At 41.2% G+C, this 27,078-nt stretch overlaps 1 protein-coding gene across 1 annotated transcript; it reads left to right on the top strand.

Annotated features, from left to right (window-relative positions):
• LOC118413860 (CD9 antigen-like) lies at positions 1-26,370 on the top strand. Its single transcript, XM_035817444.1, has 7 exons — positions 1-323; positions 23,472-23,672; positions 23,994-24,068; positions 24,248-24,346; positions 24,945-25,103; positions 25,642-25,725; positions 26,116-26,370. Exons 1-7 carry the CDS (start codon positions 258-260, stop codon positions 26,188-26,190), a joined length of 759 nt encoding a protein of 252 aa, XP_035673337.1. The 5' UTR covers positions 1-257; the 3' UTR covers positions 26,191-26,370.
• The last annotated feature ends 708 nt before the right edge of the window (positions 26,371-27,078 follow it).

Genomic DNA, 27,078 nt, shown 5'->3' on the forward strand with positions numbered 1-27,078 from the left:
CCCCGTCCCGGCTGACCCCTGCGCATCATGACTTCACCTCTCTCGGCGCTCTATTTTGGTCCCATGTGTCAACCCGTGTTCCCAAACCTCCGGGCACAGCTTCGCCATCGCCGCCTTTGTTAGTCTACCGTTCGTGGAAGGATAAGGACAGGAAACCGAGTCACAGACCCGTCTATTTTCTCTACTTTCCGCATCGTACTACTACGTTTCTGACTGGGATTTCTACTACAGTGCCGTACTACTGCGGAGGTTGTACCATGGCGTTGGAAGGGTGCATGCGGTGTCTGAAGTATCTCATGTTCATATTCAACTTTCTCTTCTGGGTGAGTTTCGTGTCACGTTATTTTTCCTGTACTGTATTTGAGAGTAACGTGTTTAGTCTGTGCAGGCGTGCCGCTTGTTTGTTATCACACGTACGTGATAGTGGCGGGTCTTTAGCACATCTGGTGCACGCGGTGGGGCTGGGTCCGCGAGTTCTGGTCCCGATTATTCAGCGCCAGGGCCTCCCTGACCCGTCATATGTTATTGATAGCGCGTAAACGGACCAGGAAACACCCGACAAAAAACGGGGCGCAGAGTGGAGCCCCTTTGTCCTCGAGCTTGGGCAATTCAAAAGCGTTTTCATACTTTTTTTCCAGAAAATTGTGAATGAAGATCTTTATTGTACATTCATACCCACTGGGTTTAGTACAGGTCACAACAAATGATACAACATGATATAATGATACAATGAATCTACACTACTCAAGGATCGTATTCTACTGCGTACTTTCGGCTTCTTCTCGTTTCTTTGTGATATTGAAAATGTAAGAACAGATATGCTTTATAAGTAAAGGCTTGTCTAGATTCATAAGGAATATAAATTTGTCTATATTACTTAGTTGTATGAAGTGGGGGAACATGGATTCTATTAGTCTGTAGAGTTCAGCTCTCTCTTCCTTGTACAAACTACATTCTACTACAAAATGATGTTCGTCTTCTAACTTATCTAGACTGCAGTATCTACATATTCGTTGTTCTAGAGGAGTGCGGTTATGTCTGTGTGAACCCCGCTTCGCAGTGTCTTGTGACCATTGACAGTCGTTTGCATGACAGCTGGGTGCGAATTCGTGCCGTGTAAAATCGTTAGCACCACCCACAGAGCGTGGATACTTGGCTATCAATACACAACAGCCAAATAAACCAGCTCCTAAACAATTAAAAACCGATATTATCCATCTATTTTGTGTAGTAATCAGTCAACGTCCTCTTTAAAATTTATGATTGTCCTGAAAAATTCGAGCAACGTACTCGAACCATGTGCGTACGCATGTAACGACCAACTCTCCTCGTTCTCTTTACCAGTGCTACACGTTTTGCAGACGCGCTACTTGTCTTGCTTGACTTCTGTCTAGAGTAGAGGCATCTTACGATACTTTCACTTCTAACCCTGACCAAAGTGGGCGAGAGACCCGCTGGCAGTGGTAGGTTTTGGCACGGGTGTTGTGTGGGCCAGCCTGGTGAATACAGGCTTTGTTTGCAGTTCAATGTTGCTGGCTTCGTGCTATCTGATTTGACCTCAATTCTCCCGGGGGTTGGGGAAGTATTTATAAGGATACATCAGGGACGATTCTTTTAGTGTGTTAGTGGAGCGTAGCGGAGTTCTCGAAACTACATGTTGTAGAATACTAGTAATTGGTAGAATAATTGGTAGAGTTTTTTTTCTTGCTCTTTTATTATTGTATGGATGTAGTTATACATACACGTATATACTGTATGGAAAGATAAGGTGTTTGTTAATCTTGGGATATGGGGGTTGTTGATATTCTAAATTTGTTCAGACCAGAAATTCTCAAAGGACGATTAACTCCCAATCACTGTAATCAGGGGCTTGTAGTAACTGAATATCTTGATCTGCAGCTATCAGGGCCAGCCAGGGCATGTAATCACTCACTATTGCTGTCCTTATCTCGGGATTACATGTGTGTAACGTTACAGCTGACATCTGGACAGTGTGTAGCTTTATTATGAATATGATGTATACGAAATGAAAGTCACAAAAAGCTCGGGACGTGTTGTAGTACTCAGGGACCACGTCGAGATAAATATTCTTTTGAAAATAAACGTTTGTAATGGTTAGACATCCAGGTCAGTATATTATAAAGATACACCAAATCGCAATTTCTCAACTATAGCAATTACAGCAACTGGATATGATTTTGGAGACGTCTGACCTTTAACAAAATCATATCCAGTTGCTCGAGTAATTGCTATTTGGGTAAAAGGTGTTACTCGAATCTGTTGCAGCATTAGTCGTCAAAATAAAGGAAGATACATGACATGCTTGTGCTTTCTTTTAAAGTGCGTTAAACAACAAACAGTAATAAACGATACAAGTAAACTATTTTTTTAAACAGTGTCTATATTTAGATACAAATGACGCCTCTCCCGGCAGCTACTGATCACATGACACTCACGAAACAATACTTTTAAAAAGTGAAAATTCCACCAAGTTTAAACTAAAAGGAGTCGTTCAGACCAAGCCTCCTTGTTCAGACATACAGTACCAGTCTGTATCTACACCCAGTCACCCCCTCTTCCCTTGGACTATACTAACATCTGACCTTCAAGTGGCCTGGAATTTGAGACCAAAAGCAAAGCGAATCGAGGTCATCGAATATGGGGCCGCTTTTGCTTTTCCTTTTCCTGTTGCTCCACATTGTTTCCCACGAGACTGGAATTCTGTAACTCCAGAAGACAAAATGGAAGAGCTGTATTCAACGACATGTAAGACTAGAAAGCATGAAAAGGAAGAGATTCTTTCAATCTTTTGCTTTGAAAGTGCCGTTTCATAGTCCTTTAATGACAATCAAATTGCTTGCGAATTTTAATTTACGCGGTTTCCCTAAGGTTAACGAATGAAACAGTAATCGCTTGAATTCATCTTGATAGGTATTTAGCAGGTATTTCTAACCTTTAAATGTTTACCAACAAAACGTCTAAATATTTAAGCAACCCACTTATCGTCCCTGTTGATGAAAGGCTTGAAGGCAGAGTACCAGTCATTGAATCTGACGGCGGAGAAAAGTTTATTGTGAGAGGTTCTCTCAGGATACAAGTTGTTGAAACGTCTCATTCATCTGGTCCCTCGTGCCGAGACGGGGGCTGTGGTCGCCTTGGTGACGGGAATGTCGGGAAGGAAGGAAGTGGTAACTTGTGCTTGAAGTTCAGAGGCCCCGCTATGGCTGGAAAGGGAAAAGGGCGGTGGATGATGGAATACTATTATATATATACGGATGAAGCAGATGATATATCTTTTAAGATACCAGCTAGGGGTGTTCTGTTGTGAGAACAGAAGAAGGCGGGAGGTCAACACAAAACTACCGTACGAAAGGTTACGAACTTACAAGTACATCTACATTGCATCATGCCCCTGACATCGGCCCTTTGTAATCCTTTGAAGGTGTAGGTCAAAAGTGTAAAAGTCTAAAAGTGAAACCAGAAAAAATACTTATTGTGAAAAGATTCATTATATAGACGATGCTATACTGAGAGGCGATACTATATAGTGACTTGTTCTGACGCCTTGGCGCTCCCAAAGAGGTTAAGAAAATAAAGGACCTTTTCTAACCTTGGCACTCCCTAACGTATCGCTCAGATTTCCTCTTGGTCTACTGGCAGGACTGTGGATCGATACTGTACATAGCGGAAGTATCCAGGAATACCATTAGGCGTAAGTGGTAGATCTAGTCTGTGCAAGTCTGTGTTACTTCGGGACAACCCCGCCTCCTCGTCCCGTAGATCGATGTCCGTTCTTCCAGGTCCGACTTGTTCGATCGATAAGTTAGCCCCCGTGTTGATAACCTCTGTGAGACTCTCTTTAGCTTTCCACGAGACCATAATCATTGATCATGAGTCGTACAGCAAGAAAAAAAGCCTGATCCTAACCTCTGCTTGGAGAGTAACAGAGGACCGTCTAGATAGTGTTGGTTACGATTTTGCCACCGGAAGATCTGACTGGAGATAAAGTTTGTAAAGAGGGTAGGCTCGTTACTTGGTCCCAGGCAGCTGGTCCCAGGCCTCATTCATAATTCCACACTCTGCAGACGATGTGTGTTTCGAATTACAACAGAAATGTATTTAGCGTCAGTCGGGGCCAACCGTTTTCCGATAATGATATTGACCTTGATGAATCCGAATTGGTTTCGCGCAATGCAGGCCGGCATGAACTTGTGTTGTGTCATGTTGTGTTGTGTTGTGTTAGACAGAACTTAGTCTAGAGTTCAGCTTTGTGTGCTTTTAGTCACTCCTCGCTTCAGCGGACCTTCGTCATTGCCATCTTACCTGCCTTCTCCTTCCAAACCTCCGCATATACATTCATATGAGGTTCATGAAATCTTGAAGCGCCTTGATGCCAGGAAAAGTTGCGGCCCTGATAACATTTCCCCGAAAATTGTCAAAACATTTGCTGTCGAATTTAGTGAAATTCTTGCCCATATTTTCAACTGCTCATTGGAAGAGGGACGTGTTCCCAAACAATGGAAAGAAGCCATTATTGCCCCAATTCCAAAGAAAGTCCCGGCGTCAGTAGAGCATCTAAGACCAATATCACTTACTTCTGTTTTTATGAAAACGTTTGAATCGTTCATTTCAAAATGGATTTTCCAAGACATTGACAAAATTCTGGATCCAAACCAATATGGCAGTAGAAAAGGGCGCTCATCTGTCCACTACTTGATTAGTATGATTGATTCAATTCTTCGCGGTGCTGAGACCTCTAAAAGCATCCAGACTGTTTTGCTGACTGATTTTAGCAAAGCGTTTGATAGAATTGATCATACTATCTTAATCCGTAAATTGTTAACATGTGGTGTGCGTACTTGTATTTTACCATGGCTTTGTGATTTTCTGACTGAGCGTACACAATGCGTCCGGTACCGAGGCGTTATTTCCAGTTGGGAAAAAATTGCCTCTGGTGTCCCACAGGGGACAAAACTAGGGCCGATCCTGTTTCTAGTATATGTGAATGATGCAATGCAATTTTTTCTGGATAGATGGAAGTATGTTGATGATCTGTCGTTAAAAAAGAGTAGATTATTCAGTGAAGAGAGCTCAATGCAGACAACAATTAACCAACTAGATACATGGTCATCCGAAAACCGTATGACATTGAACGATGATAAGTGTAAATTAATGTGTATTTCCTTCATGAAGGATCCTCCTCTACCCCCTGTGTTATTACTGAATGGCAAAGCCTTGGAGTACACTGAAGAGGCCTGTATACTAGGTATCTGGATGTCTGCGGACTTGAAATGGGGAAAGCATACTAACGTCATTATAAAAAAAGGAAGCTGTCGCCTTTTTTTGCTTAAAAAACTAAAACGCTTTGGTGTCTGCACTGAAGATCTCTGTGAGATTTACCTATTATATGTCCGACCTATCATGGAATATGCGGCCCCAGTATGGCATCCAGGTTTAACATGTCAACAATCGGATGCATTAGAACGCATACAAAAGCGTGCGCTAAGAATCATTCTGGGCAGCGAATATACTTGTTATACCGAAGCTCTATGTAGGCTAAATATGAACACTTTAAAAGCAAGAAGAGAATTTCTATGTCTTAAGTTCGCAAAATCCATGTTTAATTCACCCATTTTTCGAAGCTGGTTGCCAGCTACCCGTAATGAAGTTCACAACAGAGACTTAAAACGAGGGCTCGAGCTTAGCATACCTTTTGCCAGACATGATAGGTACAGAAACAGTGCTATTCCATACTTGTCCACACTCTTAAATACTGATTTATAGCCTGTTTATAGTCACATGACTACTACATGGAATCTCGATTACTGCTCATGTAAGCCTTTGTGTGCATCAATTATTGTTAAATATGTTATGTTGTATATATTAAGATGCTTTTAAGACTAAAACTAACGTAATTCAGCCAGTTTTACAGCATTGTATGAAAGGCTGCAACGTTGTTTTAGTATGTCCATGTATGTATGTATATGTATATATGTTTGAATAAACCATTGATATTACAAGGCTGAACTCCAGGCTAGACAGAACTAAAACCCTCTGAATTTACTTCGTTCTTCACAGTACTCTGTAGCTAAGAACGCGGTATCTACACCAGGAAGTTGATTAATGTAAGATACTTTATCTGGGTGGAAGGGTAAGCACCTGTATTTGGAGAGAGGTCGAACATGGCAAGAAAGCGTCCCAAGTAATTTTAGAGGGAATATGATTTTAGGGATCCACCTTATCCTTGAAGGTGGTACTCGAGACGCTGTCGTAAGGTTTCGATCTGTATCTGAAAAGAATGGATGGAACTCTAGGGTTGTTTTTAAAGTGTTTGACAAATTTTCATTCTGAAATATTAGTATCGTCTCTCTATCCTCCTGCTTTCAATGGGTACCGAAACTTATTACAGTGTCTTCTGTCGTGTTCTGGGTGTGATACCACAAAAGAAAAGAAGTTGCCATTCTCTCTCGGAAAACGCTAACCTTACACTGAACTCTCTAGAGTAAGGACGAGCACAGAATTTATCACCGTTCGTAGACTTAAGGCAGTTGCAGCTGCAACTACAGCCTATTTGCGGAACTCGGCCCTCCCTTGTGTTCCTTTGATCTGTTTCGTTTTACATTGTAAGTTCAGAAATGGGCTGCCAAATAGCCGCGAAGTCTGGTCCCAATTTGCCGGAGACGAAGAGGGACTTTCCAGGGGGATAACTATGTGACCTTGACAGAGTGCTGAGGAACCTGGAGCGAACTATTCAAGTTCATGGAGGCGTCTCTACCAATGTCTAGTCTGGTGATATCCAAACCTATTATTATAGTGCCGAGCATCTTTCGTCCTCTACGTCCAAAGGAACTGAAAGGAACCGTCAACGAGTCTTCACTCATTGGTTTTCTTTAGTTATTGATCTTACATGTCATCTTCGGCCAAAATACCCTTGTAGTACTCAGTGGCATGCAGGGCAGCAAGTTTCATTGCTCTTTCTATAGCAGGTTATATTTGTACAGGGTTGGGCTAGCCCTTTCCCTTTACATTGCTCGATTATGGACCTTTCTAGAAGAGGTATGCAACCCCGAGATATCTTACCCAGGATTGAACTGGGGTCTCCCGCCTTGAACTCAACCTTGAAGCTGCTACCAGTTTATCTACAGGGACATCAATTTAGTTAGGATCGCATAGTCCGAAGTAAATATCAGAACTGGCCAGCAGCTGCTAGCTTCATTAAATTCCTTCGATTCTACACCGTGCTTTTGATTCTTTTCTCCTTCGGGGCGAACAAAATCAATGACCACCTCCCGCAACAGGTGAGAGGCTGTAATATCCGCAGACAGCTCCAACAACCTCGGGGGCGGCAGCTGTAGTAAGAGGAACCTGCAGAAGGCTGCTTGCCGATTAGAGAAGAAAGGAGTGGGTGTGCGAAAAGGGCCGCCGTTTCATTGCATGCACAATCGAACTGTACAATTCAGTATGTAATGGCATTTTCTGATTGATGAAAGAAATCAATACATCTAAATTAAGAACAACTGAACCTGCTCAAGTTTCAAAAGGGAAGAGTGGTTTGCGTTTCTTCAACAAATTCCCGATTCAATTCCAAACCATTAAAGATACGGTCCGACTTTCTTTTTCTCCTCCTTGCCACGAGGGAAATGTCCCGGATGAGCAGAACCCAGGGAGAGTTCCCGGATGTCAAGAAGACAAAAGACCCGGATGAATTCATGCTGCTTCTTGGCAATGCGAGATTTTTATTGTTATTATATAGTCTATTTCAGCGCATCCCTCAAGGCTAGTCAATCGTACCGCTGATGGCGAGAAGTGCATGTTGATAAGATGTTAGTGACAGGTAAATCGATGGATAACACTCAATATACCGGTTTGGACCGGTGAAATAACTTCAAAGGTGCGCACAATGTAATGAATAACGATTGCGGGTGTAAAAACATAAAACGTAAGGAGTAACAAAGGGCAGATATTTGACCTTGTATCTTGTTGCTTTGCTTTTGAAGCAGGATTTATGTCGAACTTGAGGGACAGGCTTACTGAAAAGGCCTTTTCCAGAGCGGACTGCAGAGTGGCAGAGGATCACAGAGCAAACATGTTGTCCTGCCCTTTTGACATGTCAGCAGTGGCCTGCACACGAGTGATAAGCCAAGGCCACGGGGTCGGAGTAACACTGTCCAAGTTGACGTGACGTCAGCATCACAGATGCGTCCGGCATCACGCTGTGTTTATGTTGTACTGAGAGAATTGGGACAAGTGTGGACCTTTTGTTTTTACGATGGTCTTCCGGAACGCCATGTTTTAAAATAGCCCTTGAAACGTTATGTACTTGTATGGTGATATGTCCAAGCATTGCCCACGTTTTTGGTTCTGCTAACTTGTGGTACTGTTTCGATAAGATCGCTTTCACGGCAAAGATCGCATCAGAATGTCGTCCGACCGTTGCGTTGGGGTGCGTTGTTGATTCATAATGTTGTCGCGAAAGCAATATTCTTTCAAAGTGTAACGCTTAGATAGAAGTAAATAGCTGCTATTTATTTGTACTGGTTTAACTTACACGAAATTCCAAAACGGCCTTGATAATTGACAATACTAGTTCAGCAAGGTAGCAACCAAGCATTATTAACGTTCATTATACTGGATGACATCATATCTGATATATATATTTGCACTTGGGTACTACTTGAGGACGTACGTTTCGTCGAAGCAGACAGCTGTAGTTGTAACAGACAAAGATAAGTTGAATCTCAAATCATGCGGGCGTGGTGGAAAATTAACTACACCAGACAGATTTGTCATGGGTCTGAAAAGCACAAAGACTGAAAGAGTCACTACACGTAGCCAACGCAGCAAGGGGAACTGAACTCGTGAGAAACCTGCGAAATAGGCTTGAACAAGAGCCAAGACCAACAAGCACGGGACCGGCTGAGGGTTTGTTGGATAAATGCACATGACGATCTGTCTTGAAGTGTGGTCGTACATCAGCAAAGTGTTAATTTGCTGACTGGCTGGTGCCCTGACGGCTGAATGCTAGATAACTTAAAAAAAACATTAGCCATTACGCCCATCGACGCGCAACTAAACTCCGAGTGAAGTCAAGCCAAGACAAGTACGTAATGGATATAGATAGCAACCTTTGGCAACTCGGTTGCTTCGACAATCAATTTTACTCCTGAGTGGACAAAAGTGCTAAGATCCTTCACTTGGAAAATATGCCCGGTCGCTTCAGTAGCTCTGAAGATGAACAGTGGTTGAAATCCAGTGATCCTAAAATGATCTGCGGGGTCTCGACTGAACAATGTTATCTCCAAATGATTCCCCCCTAGTGTCTACCACCCACCCTGCGTACAAAAGCCACAAGCGAGGTCGATAGTTTAAAATCCCGTCTATATGTCTTGTAGACAGCTATTCTGCCTGAAATCCTTCATACATGTACCTCACCATGGTTGGTCTTTCTGCATCGAACAATTTGGCGCTTCCTGAAGAGTCCGGTACATGACTACATGCGGCTTGTAGTCTGACATTTGTTTGACATTTCGTGATATTTTCACTGGGCACACGAAAGGTTAGAAGACCTACTGGGAGCCAACTGGGGAAGACTTTTGTTTGGATTTCGGTGAAGCCAACATGTTGTTGCATATGATGTGACCCACTGAAGGATGCGTGGCAAACCCAAGAGCTGTCACGAAGGCCAATCCTGCTATTCGTAACTTTCACTGATCCTTACTTTTAAATTCAAAACACTTTCTGTTGATGATGTCTTGATGTTTTCTTATAAGAAAGGTTGAGAGACTCCAAATGTGCGCAGTTAGTTATAGAACTATATAATAAAGATGAATGGCTAGACAAGATCAAACTATAGAAAGAAATATGTACAAACAGTTGCAATTGCATTGTAGCCTCAAAGGCGGTCAAAGGATAATACATCATATAGATATTGGGATATAAAATTCAAAGTGGCATTTCAGATATCTCATTTATCTTCATTTTAGATCACACAGGCCAGGTACGATTTTCCGATCTCAAAGCTCCTGTAAACTCCTGCAAAATCGCATGCCCAGAGATATGTGTGTCTCCCAGGAAAATGTTTTATTCTCTATATGTGGGTAGTTGCCGATATTTCCAGCCGCAGTATTACCGACTGAATGATTGAACGGGACAAATGTATGGGGAAATGGCCGTGGGAAAGACGCCTTTGGCATGCGGGCCAAGTCTGGTTTGTTGGTCATGTGGGTCGTCAATTCGTCGTGCAGGTCTGGACGGAATATTCATTATGTCCTTCTTGGGATGAGATTATCTAATAGGGGAAAGACGTTAATGTTTAGCTAGGGTACTATTCCAGGGAGTTTCTACAACTAGTAGCAGAGAGTATGGGAGCCGCAGTAAACTAATCTCCAAGCAGATCTTTGGGGGCAATATCGTCAAGGCTTCTGACTGGGCTTTCGGATCTTGGGTGTCAGACAGAACGCGTGACGATTTTGCTCCCGAACATCTGCTTCCAGATCATGTCAAAACATGGCAGTTGTACTTTAAGATAAGATAGTATCTTAAAATGAGAGTAATATGGGAAGATTTAATTCAATAGGGGGAAGGGGAGATGTTATCTAATATCTAATGAGTACTGTATATCATTATCACAGAGGGATGATGCATTGTTTGGGGTTACTTTCTGCCAGCTCTGGTGCATGAGAATAATGATTGAAACATCCCCAAAGCGTCGAGAAGTAATAGTTACCAACACGGGGTCAGGTCTTCCCAATGAAAGCTTCGAGGCCCACAAACCACAGCCCACTCTCGGTATCAAGTAACGTTGACTTTAAAAACATACTCTAAAGGACTTGAAGCAGATCACTTGTTAACGAGAGTGGGGGCTAACCCCGGAATCCCGGTCCAGTCTCGCTTGAGTTTATCAACACGCAGGACAGTCGCGTTTGGAGCGGACTCAAATGTCTCAAGCTAACCGGGCACTGGTGGTGTTGTAGCCAAAATACGTATCGGTTTGCAGACGTATCTTCAGACTACTTAATGTAAATTCTTAATGGTACTGAGAGGCAATGACTGACTGACAGCATATCTCTTTTAGTACGTTCTGTTGTATAGCGTACTGAGGAGTCAGTCACGAGCTTGGAAGTGTACAACAGAACGTACTAAAAGAGATATGCTGTCGGAAGTATAAAATTTCATTAGGTCATTTGGGCGATTGCTGCATGTATGACAGTATGTGAACGCACGATTACTCAATAATGATATACAGAAATAAAACAGCATTTTTATGTACTTTGAGCCAAGAGTTCTTCAAATTCAAATGGTAATTTTATTAATGAATTTCTAGTCACATCTTCATGCGTGCAGAGAGTAGGCCGTACAAATATAAATACATGTATCTCTAAAGACTATCTACCAGAAGTGCTTGTTTGTTCAGTACAGGCTGCTGCCAAGTGTCAGGACCTCGTTACAAGCCACGTCTGTTCTGTCAAATTACCACTAATGAGGTCCTGGAGGGTCCGGTAGGGGCGGGATGTAAACAAACGATCGAAAGTGGCGTACGTGTGGTTTTGATTTCGGAGCATCCGGCCGAGCGAAAGTTTATCAACTTGATAAAGTTGGGTGTTCGCAGCAGGTCGATGACACAACTATAATCTATAACACATGTGTAAAACACTGGTCTGATTAGAAGTAACCTTGGAACCGCGAACTTTCACGTGAGACTGGGCTTGTCATATTACTGTGTGCTTGAACGGAAACCATCATAACCTTGGCTATTCTCCTAAGCGTGTAGAGACGTACCCGCGTCACCGAACTGCGACGAGCTCCGAACTAGCAGAGTGAATGACGCTGGGTTCGTCTCTGTGTAGGATAGTAAACTTTGACCAGAGGCCAATAACGTGTGTGGTGTCCTGTCACTGTGACAAGTACAAAACAGGATGTGGGTTCACACAAATATGCCTTTTACAATATGTGGTCATATTTGTTCTCCGGCAAAAAAAGAGTTGCGTCCCTTTGGAGGCAACATTTTTTTCAAGTTAGGGAGTACTGGGTTCAGACCCCAACAGTTCCCAAGTTAGGGAGTACTAGGTCCAGATCCCCACCCTGTTTAACCCAACAACACTCGATGTTTATCGTTCATATTATTGTGGTGTCACAAAGCAACCTTACCGTTCCAACTTTTGCAGCAGACAAGATAAATTGCCGGTGGAATATCGTCGATATGTTGTGTCTACAATGGACTAGTGCGCCTCAGGCATGAGCGTATGGTAGTCGATAAACCACTGTAAATATTGACTACATTCACAACTGATAACAAATATGTCGTGATGATCGGGAGAGAATTAATCTTCAGAGATGGCAATAAAATCCACAGAGTTGAAATTCGTCGTTGGTGACAATCTACAACTCCATGGCAACAAGTTGACACATCTATCGATCGCTTTGCTAGATTCAACGCTTTAAGGATGGAATTGATGCACTCGGCTCGCTTCGTATTTGTGATTTCTGGTGAACTGCACAGTTGTTTCTGGTGGAACAGTTAACTTCGAGTGTACCTGTGTTTTGTTTTCTTTCTTGTCAGAACTAGATAGGTAACAATAACAGATTTAATATCGGTATAAAAGAATATAAAAGAATATTATCTGAAGATTTCGATATGTGTACGTTTGTCCTGTCTTGTTTTGTGTTGCTTTTCGTCAGAACTGTATTGGTAACTTCCCTCACATCCTCGAATACGGGGAAAGAGGCATGATTGGTAACAGCAACCGGTATATTACTGCGTGTTCGCTTTAATGGTTTGTGTAGCCGTAGATGTGACATCGAGCATGTGATGCCGATATGAGGGGAGGTTACCTGATATGGACCATTACAGACTGGGGGAATACTTGTCCCAAAATAAATCATCAAGGCGGGGTTGATTTTGGCGCGGTTATCAACTCGGGACAGGAACGCTGGGTCAGGCAGGAGGTCAAACTCGCAGAGATAGATTGCCCGAATCTTCCCTGTCCTTTGTAGTTTGTACACACAAGATCAGTTACCGATGTAGTATATACCATACACATACAGTATTATACTTTATTTCCCCTCCTTTATTTGTACCAGTAACTTATATTGCAACTTTAACATGTCACGGGAAACTGCGAGTAATCCTATTTTATGGGTCCGAACAGAATTAAGAATAATTATCAAAGCACATATTTGATGAATGCGTATAAAGTAAACTTGCTAGTACATGTACAATTGCAAGGAACGAAGCTCACACTTTAAAGATTGACAAAATTTATATGAAACTAGATACTATGACTTAACTCATATTTATCTTAACGGCTACTTAGTCGTCAATGACACAAGTTTAGGAAAGTCTAAATATATGGCGTTAATTTTTTTTCACAGTATACCTAGAACATTTGTGGGAGACAGCAGTGATGCAATGCCAATATTTTGACATGCCAGATGCAGACAAGGCGTTAACGCCCGATCGTTCAGCGTCACACATGCGGGAAGGCAGTCATCGATTTCCTTTAGGTTGAAAAGAAAGATGTGTCTTGTAATGTCTTACGAAGATAGCGCAGTCATCTGCATATCTTGAGTGAGCTTTTGTATTTAGTCTCCAAGCAGACCCTACGGTGCCGGTATACCAAGTCCCTGGCCAGCTTTGATACTATTTCTAAGGCACCGTAGGGTCTGCTTGGAGACTAGCAATTAATGATGATATATGTAGTCGTCCGTAAGAGTACCCATCGATTTTGAGAGGTTTTGTATTCAATTTGGATTTATTTACGCATAAAAGATAAGGAGGATGCGTCACTCAGCAGTTTTAAAGCAGCAGCAACCAACTACATTACTTTGCAGCGAAATGTCAAGGCCTTCGACGGCTACAAATTACAATGGGCGACAATCATCATCGCAGAAAAATGGATTTTTTTAAATTCTTAACGTCTATGGTTGAGTTATATATTGCACGAACATCTAAGTAGCTGTGTAGCTGAAAACGTTTGTGGATAGGTTTGTCTTTTGGCACTGTTTAGTGTTGATAAGTTGCTCCCTCTGTTGTCTTCAATTCCTCGTATGTGTCACGGTTAAGAAAGCATTTTGGAGGTCGCGCGCCTTTTCCGCCGCCTGTCCCGAAGACAAACTTGTAAAATGAGTGAGACGTGCAGAATAACTTAACAATGGTCTGGTGGAGTCTGGCATCTCGTTTGCAGCCTAATAAGTGCTGATAAAATCATCTTCTTGTTTCCACCATTTCCTGAAGGCATCAGAAAACCACGTGTAAGCGACGGTAAAGTACTATAGGACCCTATAGCGTAGTTAGCATGAAATATTTACCAGATGGTGATAAAGACAACTGCTATGCTGGGTGTGGCAGTCGTTTTGCTGACTTGTTTGGCTATTTCCTTGTAGTGGAAGTCAGCAAAATGTCAAAGTTTTCTGATTAATTGAATCATGAGATTGATATACCATGATTAAGTACGGTAAGGACATGGAACAACTCTTTTGACGCTCACTGACCCGGATGTACGGCGTCATCCAGATAGCATTTTGAATTAAGTAACTAATGATTAGAACTAACATGTACTGTTTTGGGACATATGTTTGGCATTGAACTTGCCATCCATCGCATTTGATAGGTACATTTATAAGTCGTGTTTAAAGTTATGTTGCCAGTTTCGAACGTATCTTGATGATTAGCAATAATGCATGTTGAGAAAGTAGATGTTGACTAGATCAAAACTTTTCTATAGGTGAGAATGGATACAAACTTTGTCAGCTTTTGATATAATATTATAAGGTGTGTCAACACCCAAACACTCGTATATATATAGATATATAGCTGCTGTCCATGCAAGATGTAGAACTACAGAAATATGTTATGATATTTGCGATGATATTTCTGTGACTCCAGATGTCAGTAATCTCATTGACAGCATTACTGTGATATAATTTACCGTGATAATCCATGTTAATGTCGGGATAATGCTAAATTATGACACACAAAGATGTTATCACCGTGTTCTACTTTGTTAACTTCGTCTATCAATGGGGTGACCGGGCAATGCTTTTATTCCCAGCCCAAGATAATTTGATTTCCTAGCTTGGAATTGGTGGGAAGTCGTCACGAGGGTAGACATAACGTGCACATGGAAATTGCATTAAGGCAGCTTGGGAACAGGGCGTTGTTGCCAGCTACCTTGTACATATCATTACATCTCAGCAGGTTACAGTTCTAGTAGCAAAACCATGCACAAAACTATTTGTTTTAAGTCAAAGCCTTGAAAAAATTAGATTTTATAGAACAGGTCTGAGCATCTTCAGACATTTCTTTTGACACGGCGATATTGTAAGGAACCCTGGTAATAACTGGATGGTATCCAGGTTACTAAGTTGCATGCAATTCAAACAAGTGTAAAGAATTAGATGTGCATTTTCTATGAAAATTCCTGTGTTTTTATGAAAATTGTTGGCATCCATCTGCCCCGGAGACAATGGTAGGCGCAGTCAGTCGGACTCACTCCCGTCGTGGGTTCGGCAACCTCTTTGTTGGCCTGGTTGATGAAAATAAACAACAACAACTGATGTTACACAAAGTTGACAGGACTATTTTTCTAAGCAATTTTGGATTGTTTTCCTATGGTGATGTGAGAATGACGTGGTTTCATTTGCCCATATGCTGGTACAGAGCCAGCATGTCAGTGGGATGGAGGGATGTGTGGATGAGGCTGCGTTGTACAACTTGACTTGTCTAACCTCACTCAAGGCAATTCTCATTCATCCATGGTGGACTGATCAGCCAAGACCTGGTTTGGATTAGTCAGGAGGATGAATGGACCTCACTACCTGTTGTATATATCACATTGTGACTGGAATTTCATCACTCCCCTTGGGCTTTCCTAGGGGCTTTCTAATAACCATATGAAAGCTACATGTATACTGGAATTGTGGAAAGTGCTACTATTGAGAGAAAACAGGGACAGATACCAGTCTAGTTTTCCATGGTTTAACCATGTCTCATAGATACACTGATATTTAATGTTTTCTACTGTAGTACTACTGAAAGTTATGCTCCACATTGTGCCTTAAGTCATCTTAAGTGGCCAACTTTTGATTCCTCTTCTTTGCAGTAATTAGGCTATGACTTAGACTTAGCAAACTTATTACATGCTTGAACTGATGCTGTAGCATTCTTCTAAGCCCTTCCCCATTGTTGTTTCCCTCTTCATTCTAACTCAGTTCTTTATATATACAAGTATGGAACAGTTCCAGAGCTGGACTAGAGTTCCAATTGAAGATTTACTGTCCCTATCATTGACTTTGAATTGACTTCACACTTGAACATGTCCGCCTTGCAGATTGATACTGTTCCAAATACAAAGTAACAACACTTCCTGTTAAGCTCTGGAAAGGAGTAAGTGAGAAATCACATGTTTAAGGAATGAGAACATTTAGTTTTATCACGTGTGATATGTAACGTCCTTGATGTCACAGGTCGCCTTTGATACAGTTCCAAGTCATGTGGCCTGCTGCTCAATCTTGGACCAGATGGCTAAGAAGGTCTGGCTTTCCTCCAAGACACATTCCTCCCTCCCTGCCTTACACCCCTACTAATGAAGTTAACCACTCACTGGATGTATCTTGTATTGACATGGGAAATACAAAGTAAATGTAAGGTACCTTGGGGAACATAATTTGCAGGGTAATTTTTATCCCAGAAATGCGAAGTATGCGCTTCATATCTGCCACAGTTTCTACGCTGCTGATGCCATCTTGCATGATTATAGCGCTAAAAACAAATTATGCATCTTGTCATAAGATAAACAGTGCACTAAGCTTGAAAGAAGTCAGTGAACCTAAAAGCTAAACAATATAATTTGCGTAGTTAATCATGTAAATACAATTGTCTATTCTGAGTACAGTACATAAAGGAGTAAAAAGAAAAAGTGTGCTCCTTATGGTCTCATTGATGTATTACTCCGCGAGTGGGTACCCTAAAAGAGATCCGAGCCAAAAAACTGAACGGCTGCATGGACGCATGTTTTTAGCGGTGAGAAATTCGCTTTTGGCCAGCCGAACTGATATCAAAAGTTCGATTGGTGAAAGCTTGCTTGTAACTGAAGAAATCAGCAGGTAAAGTTTGACAGCCGCGCGCTAGGTCGGAGGTACAGAGTCCTGGGTTCTGAGTGATGCGGTTGTACGCCAGCAAGGAAAAAATGCCTTTTGCTGGGATTGACTGATTGTAGCTTGTAATTGCTATTAACAACAAACCTATGGATTCTAGTCATTGGCAATTTTTTTCTATTATATAGAGTAAATTTGCTCAACAGAGAATAAAAAATCTGCTGACATTTAATGTAGCTTCATTATAAAGGCGACCAAGTAAAACACGAATTATAACATAGAAGTCTATGGGAAGAGGAAACTCATCAATGAGACCTTTTAGGTAAGAAATGCATACATCTAACGTTAATATCATTACAGACTGTGTCAGTGATCATTGACATTTGGTAGAGCAAGAAGATAATGAGTCCAAAAATGTTCTGGTAACAAATTTCGGCCATAAAAAATGAAAAAAAATATGAGTGTTATCAGTACGGTATAACTTTTGATAAATGAAGATCTACAATAACACTGATAGTTTGGTCCTTGCTTTGTTTCCCTGAAGGACTTGTTTCCCTGAAGTGGTTTATAACATAATAACATCACCTCCCCAATTTAGCCGACTGCATGAGGGTTTCTATTTCAGGAACCCCACCATCAGCATGGCACAGACAGACCCCTGCAGTTCCTCCCTGTTGACCCAGAAGTTTATTCTTATCAGAAGAATGTAAACATTTGTAAAGCTTGCTGCTGAGCTTTGTAGATAAGACACCATAGGAAGTAGGAAGTCCTGCTGCCCCACATGTATGTGGAGCTCCAAGCAGATGTAATGCTTTTCCTTTGGATCTGTTTATACAAATTCTTATCTTTCTGCAGCAACTTGTGCACTTTTCACTACCTTGGAAACCTGACTTTTAGCCAAGGCTGGCTGAGAATCTGTTCTAGCCTAGCTTAATTCCAACAAACTCTCCTGCATGACTCCTCCCTGGAGTGCTAATCTAAGGTCCTCCCATTGAGTTCTCTACTCACAGAACTATGCAGTTCTTAGTTTGCTTGCTTTGCTACCATTAGAGGAGAGAGAGAGAGAGTGCACAAGTAAACTGACCTGACAACTTCACTGAGCAACCACTTGACTACTGCTGACAACTAGAGAAAAATGTACGGCAAGTCTCGTAATTATACCTGTTTCTTTTTTATTACCATTTGAATGCTGCGGAAATGACAACCATTGGCTTACTCCAGACTCTTCTCTAGAAATAGTAGGATAATTGCAGAAGGATAATTGTAGCTGTGATCCTGTGTAACAGCTGACCTAACAGAAAGTCAAAGTTGTGGCAGCAGTTTTGTTCCTGCACAGAAGAAGTGCACGGCCAGCATGACGAGCTGTTTGGAACCAAACCAACCTGCAATTTCCCCTTCCTCCTGCTCTCCGCAGATAAGACCTGAGCCAACGCAGACAAAGAAGACCTGCTAGGTGGGATTGCCTCACTTGTCATGAACACCAACTAAATCTTCTGCAGCTTCTGCAGAACTTGGCACATTAATTTGATAAGATTGAAGGTTCTTTATTCGCCAATTACCCAAAATCAACTCCCTGGGTCTCAAATGGGTGGTATTTAAAAACGGCTTATTCCGTTTTATGGTAGATGTTTAAGGTGGTCGTTGTGCCAATGCCTGTTTTCTTTCTCAAGTAATTTCTCAAGTAATTGCTACACTTGAATTCTTGTAAATGTAAAGTAGGTCTAATTCAAAGTGTACTTTACGAGACGATGCATAATTCTTTTCCGACAGGTGATGCTGATATTAAAGGTGGTTTAACTTTTTCTGCCAGGTCACTGCTAGTCTTCTCTATAACCTTACTTGTGTTCGGAAGCAGAAGTCTGATGCATAAGGTGAGACTGGCTTTGTGACTGAAAGGACGATTGCTACCCAGCTATAACTGCCCAGGTCTGGTGGGGGCTCAGTCAGACCTCCAGCGTTTTGATAAGACTCCAAGCCATATGATTGACAAAGTAGCAGTGTTGCTCACTGCTTTTGGCATACATGTAACTTCAAGTCATAAGCTTTTTTATGACATGAAAATGAAAAGCAAAACCTAAAAAGTGACGTGTGGAAGAAAAGCAATAGAAGATATACTGCTTTCAAAGTGGAGCACATACATCATCCATAGTGACAAATGATGATCCTGTACATTTCACACTTATTACACCTTCGCTTCAATCTAGTTCAGCGGTGATTCCTCAAAAGACACATCAAACACATGGATTTTTTCTGAATCGATACAACGGTTATCTGGGTGATGTTATAATGGGGATAATGTGCCACGCGTGCCCCATTGAACACCAACAACACGTCTTGACGAGCTCCTCCTGACATAGATGTATTTCCCTTGGAACAATGGTGTATTGATTGCAGATGTCAGGGCATCAAGATTCAAAAGGAGGACAGCAACATTTTGTTATTATTCGTGCCTAATTTCTTTCATCAGTGATGCAGATATGCTGATGATATCAATCACAAAAGGAAGCAATTTGGCATGAAAAGGATCTGTCTTGTTTACTTGTGGGTCATTAGGGTGTTAGCACAGGTTAGGTTTAATTGAATTTGGTCAGCTGCATGTAATGGGTGATAATTTAGATTATCCATCATTACTTTGACAAGGAAGAACTTTTTTGTCCTACTCGCTTTTGCAATCTACATGAGAAGAAATAATTTGATATTTTTGAGTTATGAGTAATTGTTATTTACAGTGTATGTTTATCTATTACAAGTAATTTTATATTTTATACAACGGACAAGCATGTAACAAAAAGACTTGTTATCTCCTTGCAGTGGTGATTAGGATTCGACTCATTCTTTGTGCTTTATGCCTTTTTTTGCAACATTTATAGTACTGTATACATGTATTGTATTTTGTCAAGTGGTAACGAGGTTGCAATGTTGCAAAACAGACATAAAACTGAGCTGGATCCTTACATCTACTTTGAGATTAGGAAAAGACCACTATAAGATAGGTGATTTAGCAACAGACTTTGAGAGACACTATTGTCCATAAGTGTATGATTGGTATGATGCAGGAAGATCCCATGAGACATCATGACAAAAACACCTGTCTAGTCTCCACCCCCATACCTGATTCATCTGTACTCCATGACTAATTCAACATGACTACCAGAAGCCTACACCTACTGTCTCTATCCCCTGTAGTAGTCTAGAGTTACAACTCATAAACCAGTACATTCCTACACCACGCTCATACAGTATCCCAGTATTCTGGTGCCTTTGGGCATTAAAAACATGCCGACATCAATTTGCAAACATGCAACACAACACAACACAACACAACAGGCTCAAAATAATCTATTTGTAAATGATTTATTTGTCAGAATGAAACTGCTGCATTGAAGCATTGATGCCTTCTGATTGAATAAATTGCTCTCCCCAGTGTCGCATAATTCCACCAGGTGCCATTATACCGCCACCTAAAAAAAAACTTGTTATAGAGGCCTTCTCAAGCTTGGATTCAACACATATATATCTGAATTGTATTACATTTAGGATATTTAACATTCGGTGTTCAAGACAATCTTGGGAAGACCTCTATACTAACGTTTTTTGAGGTGGCGGTATTATGGCACCTGGTGGAATTATGATAGTCGACGTTATATCCTCAGCTGACAGATGCATATAACGTAAAAATGCAATATTCATAAAATTAACGTAAAGACAAGTATTAATTTGTCTTAGATTATGGAGGAGTATATATAATGATATCCTTGGTTTCATGGCTGTTTTATTCAGAGTAGGCAGGTAGAATACCCTCCGCAGGCAGATGGTCCTGCTCCTGTTACATCTGTCTCCATTAAAGTTCGATATATTGGATTTCCATTATCCTAAGAGCCACCATCCATTTGGTCAATCCAAAAACCTTTTTCGGGACAGGGCAAACCCATCCTGGCCATCTGCCTTCCAATCAGGACAGTCCTGCTGCAACTTTGTAATTTGGAGATGAAAAGGTCATTTCTTTTTAAAAAAGTCGAAGAAAAAACACAAATTTATATTGCCATGACAGAAGTAGCATGACTGAATTACTGCTCTTTCACTGAATAGTTAAATGATTTATGTTGTTTTATGAGAGCAAAAATTACTCTTACTTAATTTTGCAGATTATCTTTCCAATGTATCAAATGACCATTGCAGCATCCAGTGAATGTTGGATTGTTTAGGCTCAGATGTGTGGTCCATTCCTACCCATGGTTCCCTGCTGTGCTCTACATTGTCCCTATGGCTCGCTGATGTATGCTACTGTGGTAAGGTCATGACCTTGCCTGGTTTGACCACTGTTCTGGGTCCAATTTCATCATGGCAGATGGGAGAGATAACATTGCCCATTGTTTAGCAGAAATCATTAAAACTTTAAGAGCAGGCAATTACTACTACTGTAGGACAGGTGCAGGGGATGCCACTGGGAATTTGGATGAATAAATAACAACTAGGAGTTGAGATAACAGATTACATTAGTGCTGGGGGCTCTGCAACTAGGAGCCCAGTTTGTTTTGGTGACAATACATGTAAGCAGGGACATGCAGCCTTGAATATTGCATGGTATGACACGTGTTGCAAGTTCAGTTTAATTTTCTAGTAGCCTTCAGCAAGTTGTTGACGGGTTGTTGTATTGTCACTCTACAGATCTGCAATATGATGTTGTTAACGTTACAGGATAGTACTCTTCAACCCTTCAAAGTTTCACTTTTTTGTTTTCAAAAGTACTTTTGTTTGTTGAAGAATTAATTGTTGATCTCAAAGCAAATATGAAGCCTGTTTTGTGCATATTTTGTACATCTTTGTGATGGTATATGTTTTCTTCTCTTCATCTCACCATGATACATGAGTGAGTCATCATTACCTGCCAGTAACTGTCACTTTAGTATCCCTTGGGACCATGTCTGGCAGACTGGAGTTAACGGGAAATCATTTTCCAAGCAAGCCTGCTATAGCAGCTATACTATATAGCATTTGTAATGTTACGAGTTAAAATTTACAATGGAACATAAAACCATACGATGAAAATGGCTTGATGATTAGAACTGTAAATCGCAATTTATGGAAACAATAAAAAACTCTTTTTGTGTGCTTTCACACAGATTATTGTATGTCAGGTGAATCACTATGATGTCAGATTTGTCTGCTTATTATATCACCTTCAACAAAGGGGAGATTCATTTGATGTTTGGGAGCATGGCGCAGTGTCCTAAAAGATTTTCAAGTAACTCTAGCTCACCTTTATCCGAAGGTAATCCATATGCGTTGTTTGTAAAAAAAAACGTATTTAGGGATATGAAGTCAACGGACAGTAGTTTCAAATTGGAACATTTCGAAAATACTGCAAATTTGAAACTGATGTCTGCAGACTTAATACACCAAATTGTGCTGTTTTTAAAGACAACGGATAAAGGTCACCCCATGGATAAAGGTGAACTAGCATTACAGATGTATCCATCCACTCTCACAAAATGAATCTAGATTGACGGCCACCCTAATACAAGGACTGTCAGGGTAAACATACATTATTGTTTGCCCTTCCATGAGTTTTTATTGGCTCTATAAAAATTCTTGAGCTGGAAATGTGACAGAACCATGATACATGTCCAATGTTTCTCCACCTGTACACCATTCTCACATGATTCTGTAAACTAGAGAATGACAGCAAATCACTTACTAACATTACTTATCTTTCTAAATGTCAGAGTATGTTGATGCATGTTCATCAAAATGTCAAACAATTTAAGAGCTACTGTCCTACATCCTTGGGCTGTAGGAGATTTTCTGTTGACATTACTGGTAGGATTTTCTTGCCTTAGAGTTCCTGAAAATGGCAAAGTGCTGATAACATAAATACTCATTAGTAAAAGCTAGAAGGCTTTGAGTAGTTGGTGAACTCTACTTTTTAAGAAGGAGACATAAGAGCTGTCTCTTTACCTAAATTGTCTGGAAATGTCTGTTGTCAGTTGGACTGTGGTTTAAGAGTAGTGTAAATGTACCTTGATCCTTTGCAGTACAACAGCGCCGCCTAGTGTATGAAGGTATAAATACAGCCTAACGTGAGAAGAATAGGACTATGTATTGAGGGAAGTTCCTGTTCTGTGTTTTCATTTTTTCCCAGGCAGTTTGATGGCAAATACAGTCAAAACTGGATAAGTAACTACATAAGAACCATCTGGCCATTGTGACCACTTTTTAGATTACTTTTCCCATTGAAGTATTAAGAATCCTGCCCACATAGACCAGATTTCACTGGTCCCCTGAGTGGTTTTCTCAGACAGTTTTGACTGTATTTCCTTTCACCAATATTTTCATCAAACCAATTACAAGTACATGTAAATTTCTTTTTTTTACAGTTACTTGGCTGTGCGATTCTGGGAGTTGCGATATGGCTGCGGGTGGACCAGAGAACGACACAGTACGTGGACACAGGGGAGAACCTGTCGTCCTACTACATCGGAACGTACGTCCTGATGGCCGTGGGGGGCATCATGATGCTGGTGGGCTTCCTGGGCTGCTGCGGTGCCATCTACGAGTCACAGTGCATGCTCTGCACGGTGAGGATTATTTTTTTTATTCAACGTTTAGTGTATAAGCTACTATATACCAGGAACTTATTACATATTAACGTTACCTGTCCCAAGGAATTTATGTTGTCAACAGCAGGGTCATTAATGTAAAAAAAAAGAGTCAAGTGTATTTAACCTATTTGAGGACCAGACGTGGACTGAGAAACAGGTAACTACATTTTGCAATAGAACTAGCGTTAGATCCTCACTTAGTAACTTAAACGCTATACATGAATGCTCGTGCTGAAATAGATTTAAAAAATATGACACCAACGAAGGACATCAAAACCTATTATGTTTCTTTTTCAGTTCTTCATCTTCTTGTTGCTGATCTTTGCTGCAGAAATTGGAGGAGGAATCTGGGCCTTCTTACACCAAGATGATGTGAGTCTCGTATTTAAAAAAACAAACTTTTCATGGACAGTGTTTTAAACAACACTGTATTTAATGTTTTGATTTCTTCCACTAGCTTTGCAGAGAGCCTTAACCATTCAGTCAGTATTCATGTTATGGAATGTGGTCATGAGAAGGTATAACTTCATTTTTTTTTATTGTGGCTACAGCTGACAGAATTCATCAAGTCAGATTTTGAGGACATAGTGAAGAGCAAGTATGGAGTCGACCAACACGCCTCAAAAAGTTGGGATGGGGTTCAAGAATCGGTAAGTACAACGTCAAAAGAATGTCTTTCAGAAGTTTCCAACATTGGGTGGTTTCTTGTTCATCCTTAGTCTACTCATCATCATCAAGCCTAGACCTAAGACATCTGGTTAACTTACTTGACTTTATATCACTTTGTCAGACCAACCAGGCTGATTTTCTTGTGTTAACACTTCCCTTTGGGGACAGACACCATGTTCTGACACCAGACCCCTTCTTTTTGTTCTGACACCCTATGTTAGGGTTAGGGTTAGGATTTGGGTTAGGGATAGGGTTAGGGTTAGGGTTAGGGTTAGGATTTGGGTTAGGGTTAAGGTTAGGGTTAGGGATAGGGTTAGGGTTAGGGTTGGGGTTGGGGTTGGGGATAGGGATAGGGTTAGGGTTAGGGTTAGGGATAGGGTTAGGATTTGGGCTGATAGGGACAGGTTGGGGTCAGGGTTAGGGTTAGGGCTAGGTTTAGGGGGTGTCAGAACATAATTATGGTCGTTGGAAAATTTGGGGTATAACCATGATTTAGCAATCTGATGAAACTACTCATGGCTTAGTCAGTGTTATAAATCTAAAAATCAAGCCATTTCTTCCTTCTCCTCCTCCTCTCAGCTGATGTGCTGTGGTGCCGCAGATAAGAGCGACTGGGCGCAGAGTGCGTGGGGAAACCAGCAGAAGAACTGGGGCAGCGTGCCACAGTCCTGCTGCGAAACCCCCGGGCCCGGCTGTGGCAGCGGCGGGATCGTGCTCATACAGCAGATCCACCAAAAGGTGAGTGGGGGAAATTTTCCTGAAAGCTTTGATAACCATCCTAAGATCATCATCATCATATCGTTCCTTGCCAGTACTTCAGGAAAGCGACAGTCTTCTCATTAGCTTCTAGCAGGTCCCAGTTGGATAAGATAAGACGTAGGCATGTTAGAGAATGATTAGAATTTTGTTTTGTTCAAACTTTAAAAAATGCAGCTACCAAAATACTGTAATAGTGAGCTGAATTGCACTGTGGAAAAACAATACAAGATATGGACAGTAACAAATATGATGTACTCTAAAAGCTACCACATCTTAAGTTAAACATATGCCATTGTCATGATAATTTCATCACAATAAGGACAAAGATCACCAAAGCAGTTGCCTAAACATTGGTAGAGAAAGGTAACATGGTCGTGTAAGAATTCGCACCTTCGTTTTCACACAACTACCATATATTCCTTCCTGATATGCTCACACAAAATGTTTGATTTGGACTCTTCTTTAAAATTATCATAACTGAAAAACATTTGTTCGTTTTAATTTCTCTTCATTTCAGGGCTGTACAGACAAGCTGATTGAATTCTTCCACAAGAACCTCATGATCATCGGATGTGTGGGCATCGCCATCGGAGTCATTCAGGTTTGTAAAAATATATCTCTTTTGTTGTAGACAAACTGCAAAAATGGCTTTTGTTTTACAGTAGGGCTAATTAAGTTGTTACGATAACATGTGATCCCTTTTCATAAAGCTATTTCCTTTATTGAAAGAAGTATTGTTTTTAACGTTATTTGTCTTGGTCAGTTTTCACAAGAGATTTTGCAGTCACCTTTTTCCTTCAAAGTTTAAAATGAAAAGAATTAACTCAACATGTAACATCACATAGTGTGTATTGTCGTGTTACTAGAATTTAATTGAAGACATAATTTTATTTCCAAGTCAACAGTTTTGTTAGAATTTGACTAATGATGTTGTGTTGATTTTTGAGTAAGTCAACAAAACAAACCTTTTCCTTTTTGTTCCCTCGTGCAGCTGCTGGGAATGACCTTTGCCCTGTGCCTGTGCTGTTCGATCAGGAGGAACAGGAACAAGCACTACCACGCGTGAAGACTGTCTCCAGCACAATAATACAGCCTTTAACACAAACCCTGCAAGACTGGGATGGGGACTCAAAATGGACGTTGACTAATCTCAAAAACATCTGCTTGGAAACATTCAATAGTTTGCACATTTTATGTGGTGAAATTCACAGAATTTTGTTTTTACTCTAAGCGTGTCGTAGCCTCAAATAGCTATGGAGACGTTGATGCATGCTCACTTAATTTTGAACTTTGTGTCAGACCACATGCCCGTAGCCAGGGGGGGTTCGGGGGGTTCGGAAGAACCCCCCCACACGCTCAAAGGTCCACTTTTTCAGGCTCAAAGGTCCACTTTTTCATGTCCAAGATTTTTTTTCAAAGACATGCTTGACTTGCATTTTTAACTTATAGACATCTCATTCAATTTTAGTGAGTATATCAGCAAAATTTGCCCCAGCAAGTGCAGGAAATGGCTTTTCAGAGGGTCCAGATTTCAAAATTCGCCCGGACCTCATTGCGACGCCTCTCGCCTTTGGTGTCGGACATGGTGAAAATATGCCTGGGGAGTCGGCCCCAACGACTTATGCCAAAAGTCTTCTGTATTTTAATAGAAATTCCAAGTTAAACTTAGCCAGCAAATTTTGCCCGTCAAAATGCAGGAAATGGCGTTTCAGAGGGTCAATATTTCAATTTTTCCCGGGGGAGCATGCCCCCGGACCCCCCTAGGCAGCTCACGCCTTCGGCGTGAGTCTCGCGCCTGCGGCGCTCGATGGTCCAACAAGTACTAAAAAGAACCCCCCCAACCAAAATCCTGGCTACGGGCATGGACCAGGATAGATTTTGGCAACCATGTATGATTTTACACAGTTAAAGCAATTTTCTGCAGATATGTTTTCAATTGCTTCCGTCATGTGAA

The sequence above is a fragment of the Branchiostoma floridae genome, chromosome 4 (assembly GCF_000003815.2).
Source record: "Branchiostoma floridae strain S238N-H82 chromosome 4, Bfl_VNyyK, whole genome shotgun sequence".
Taxonomy (NCBI): domain Eukaryota; kingdom Metazoa; phylum Chordata; class Leptocardii; order Amphioxiformes; family Branchiostomatidae; genus Branchiostoma; species Branchiostoma floridae.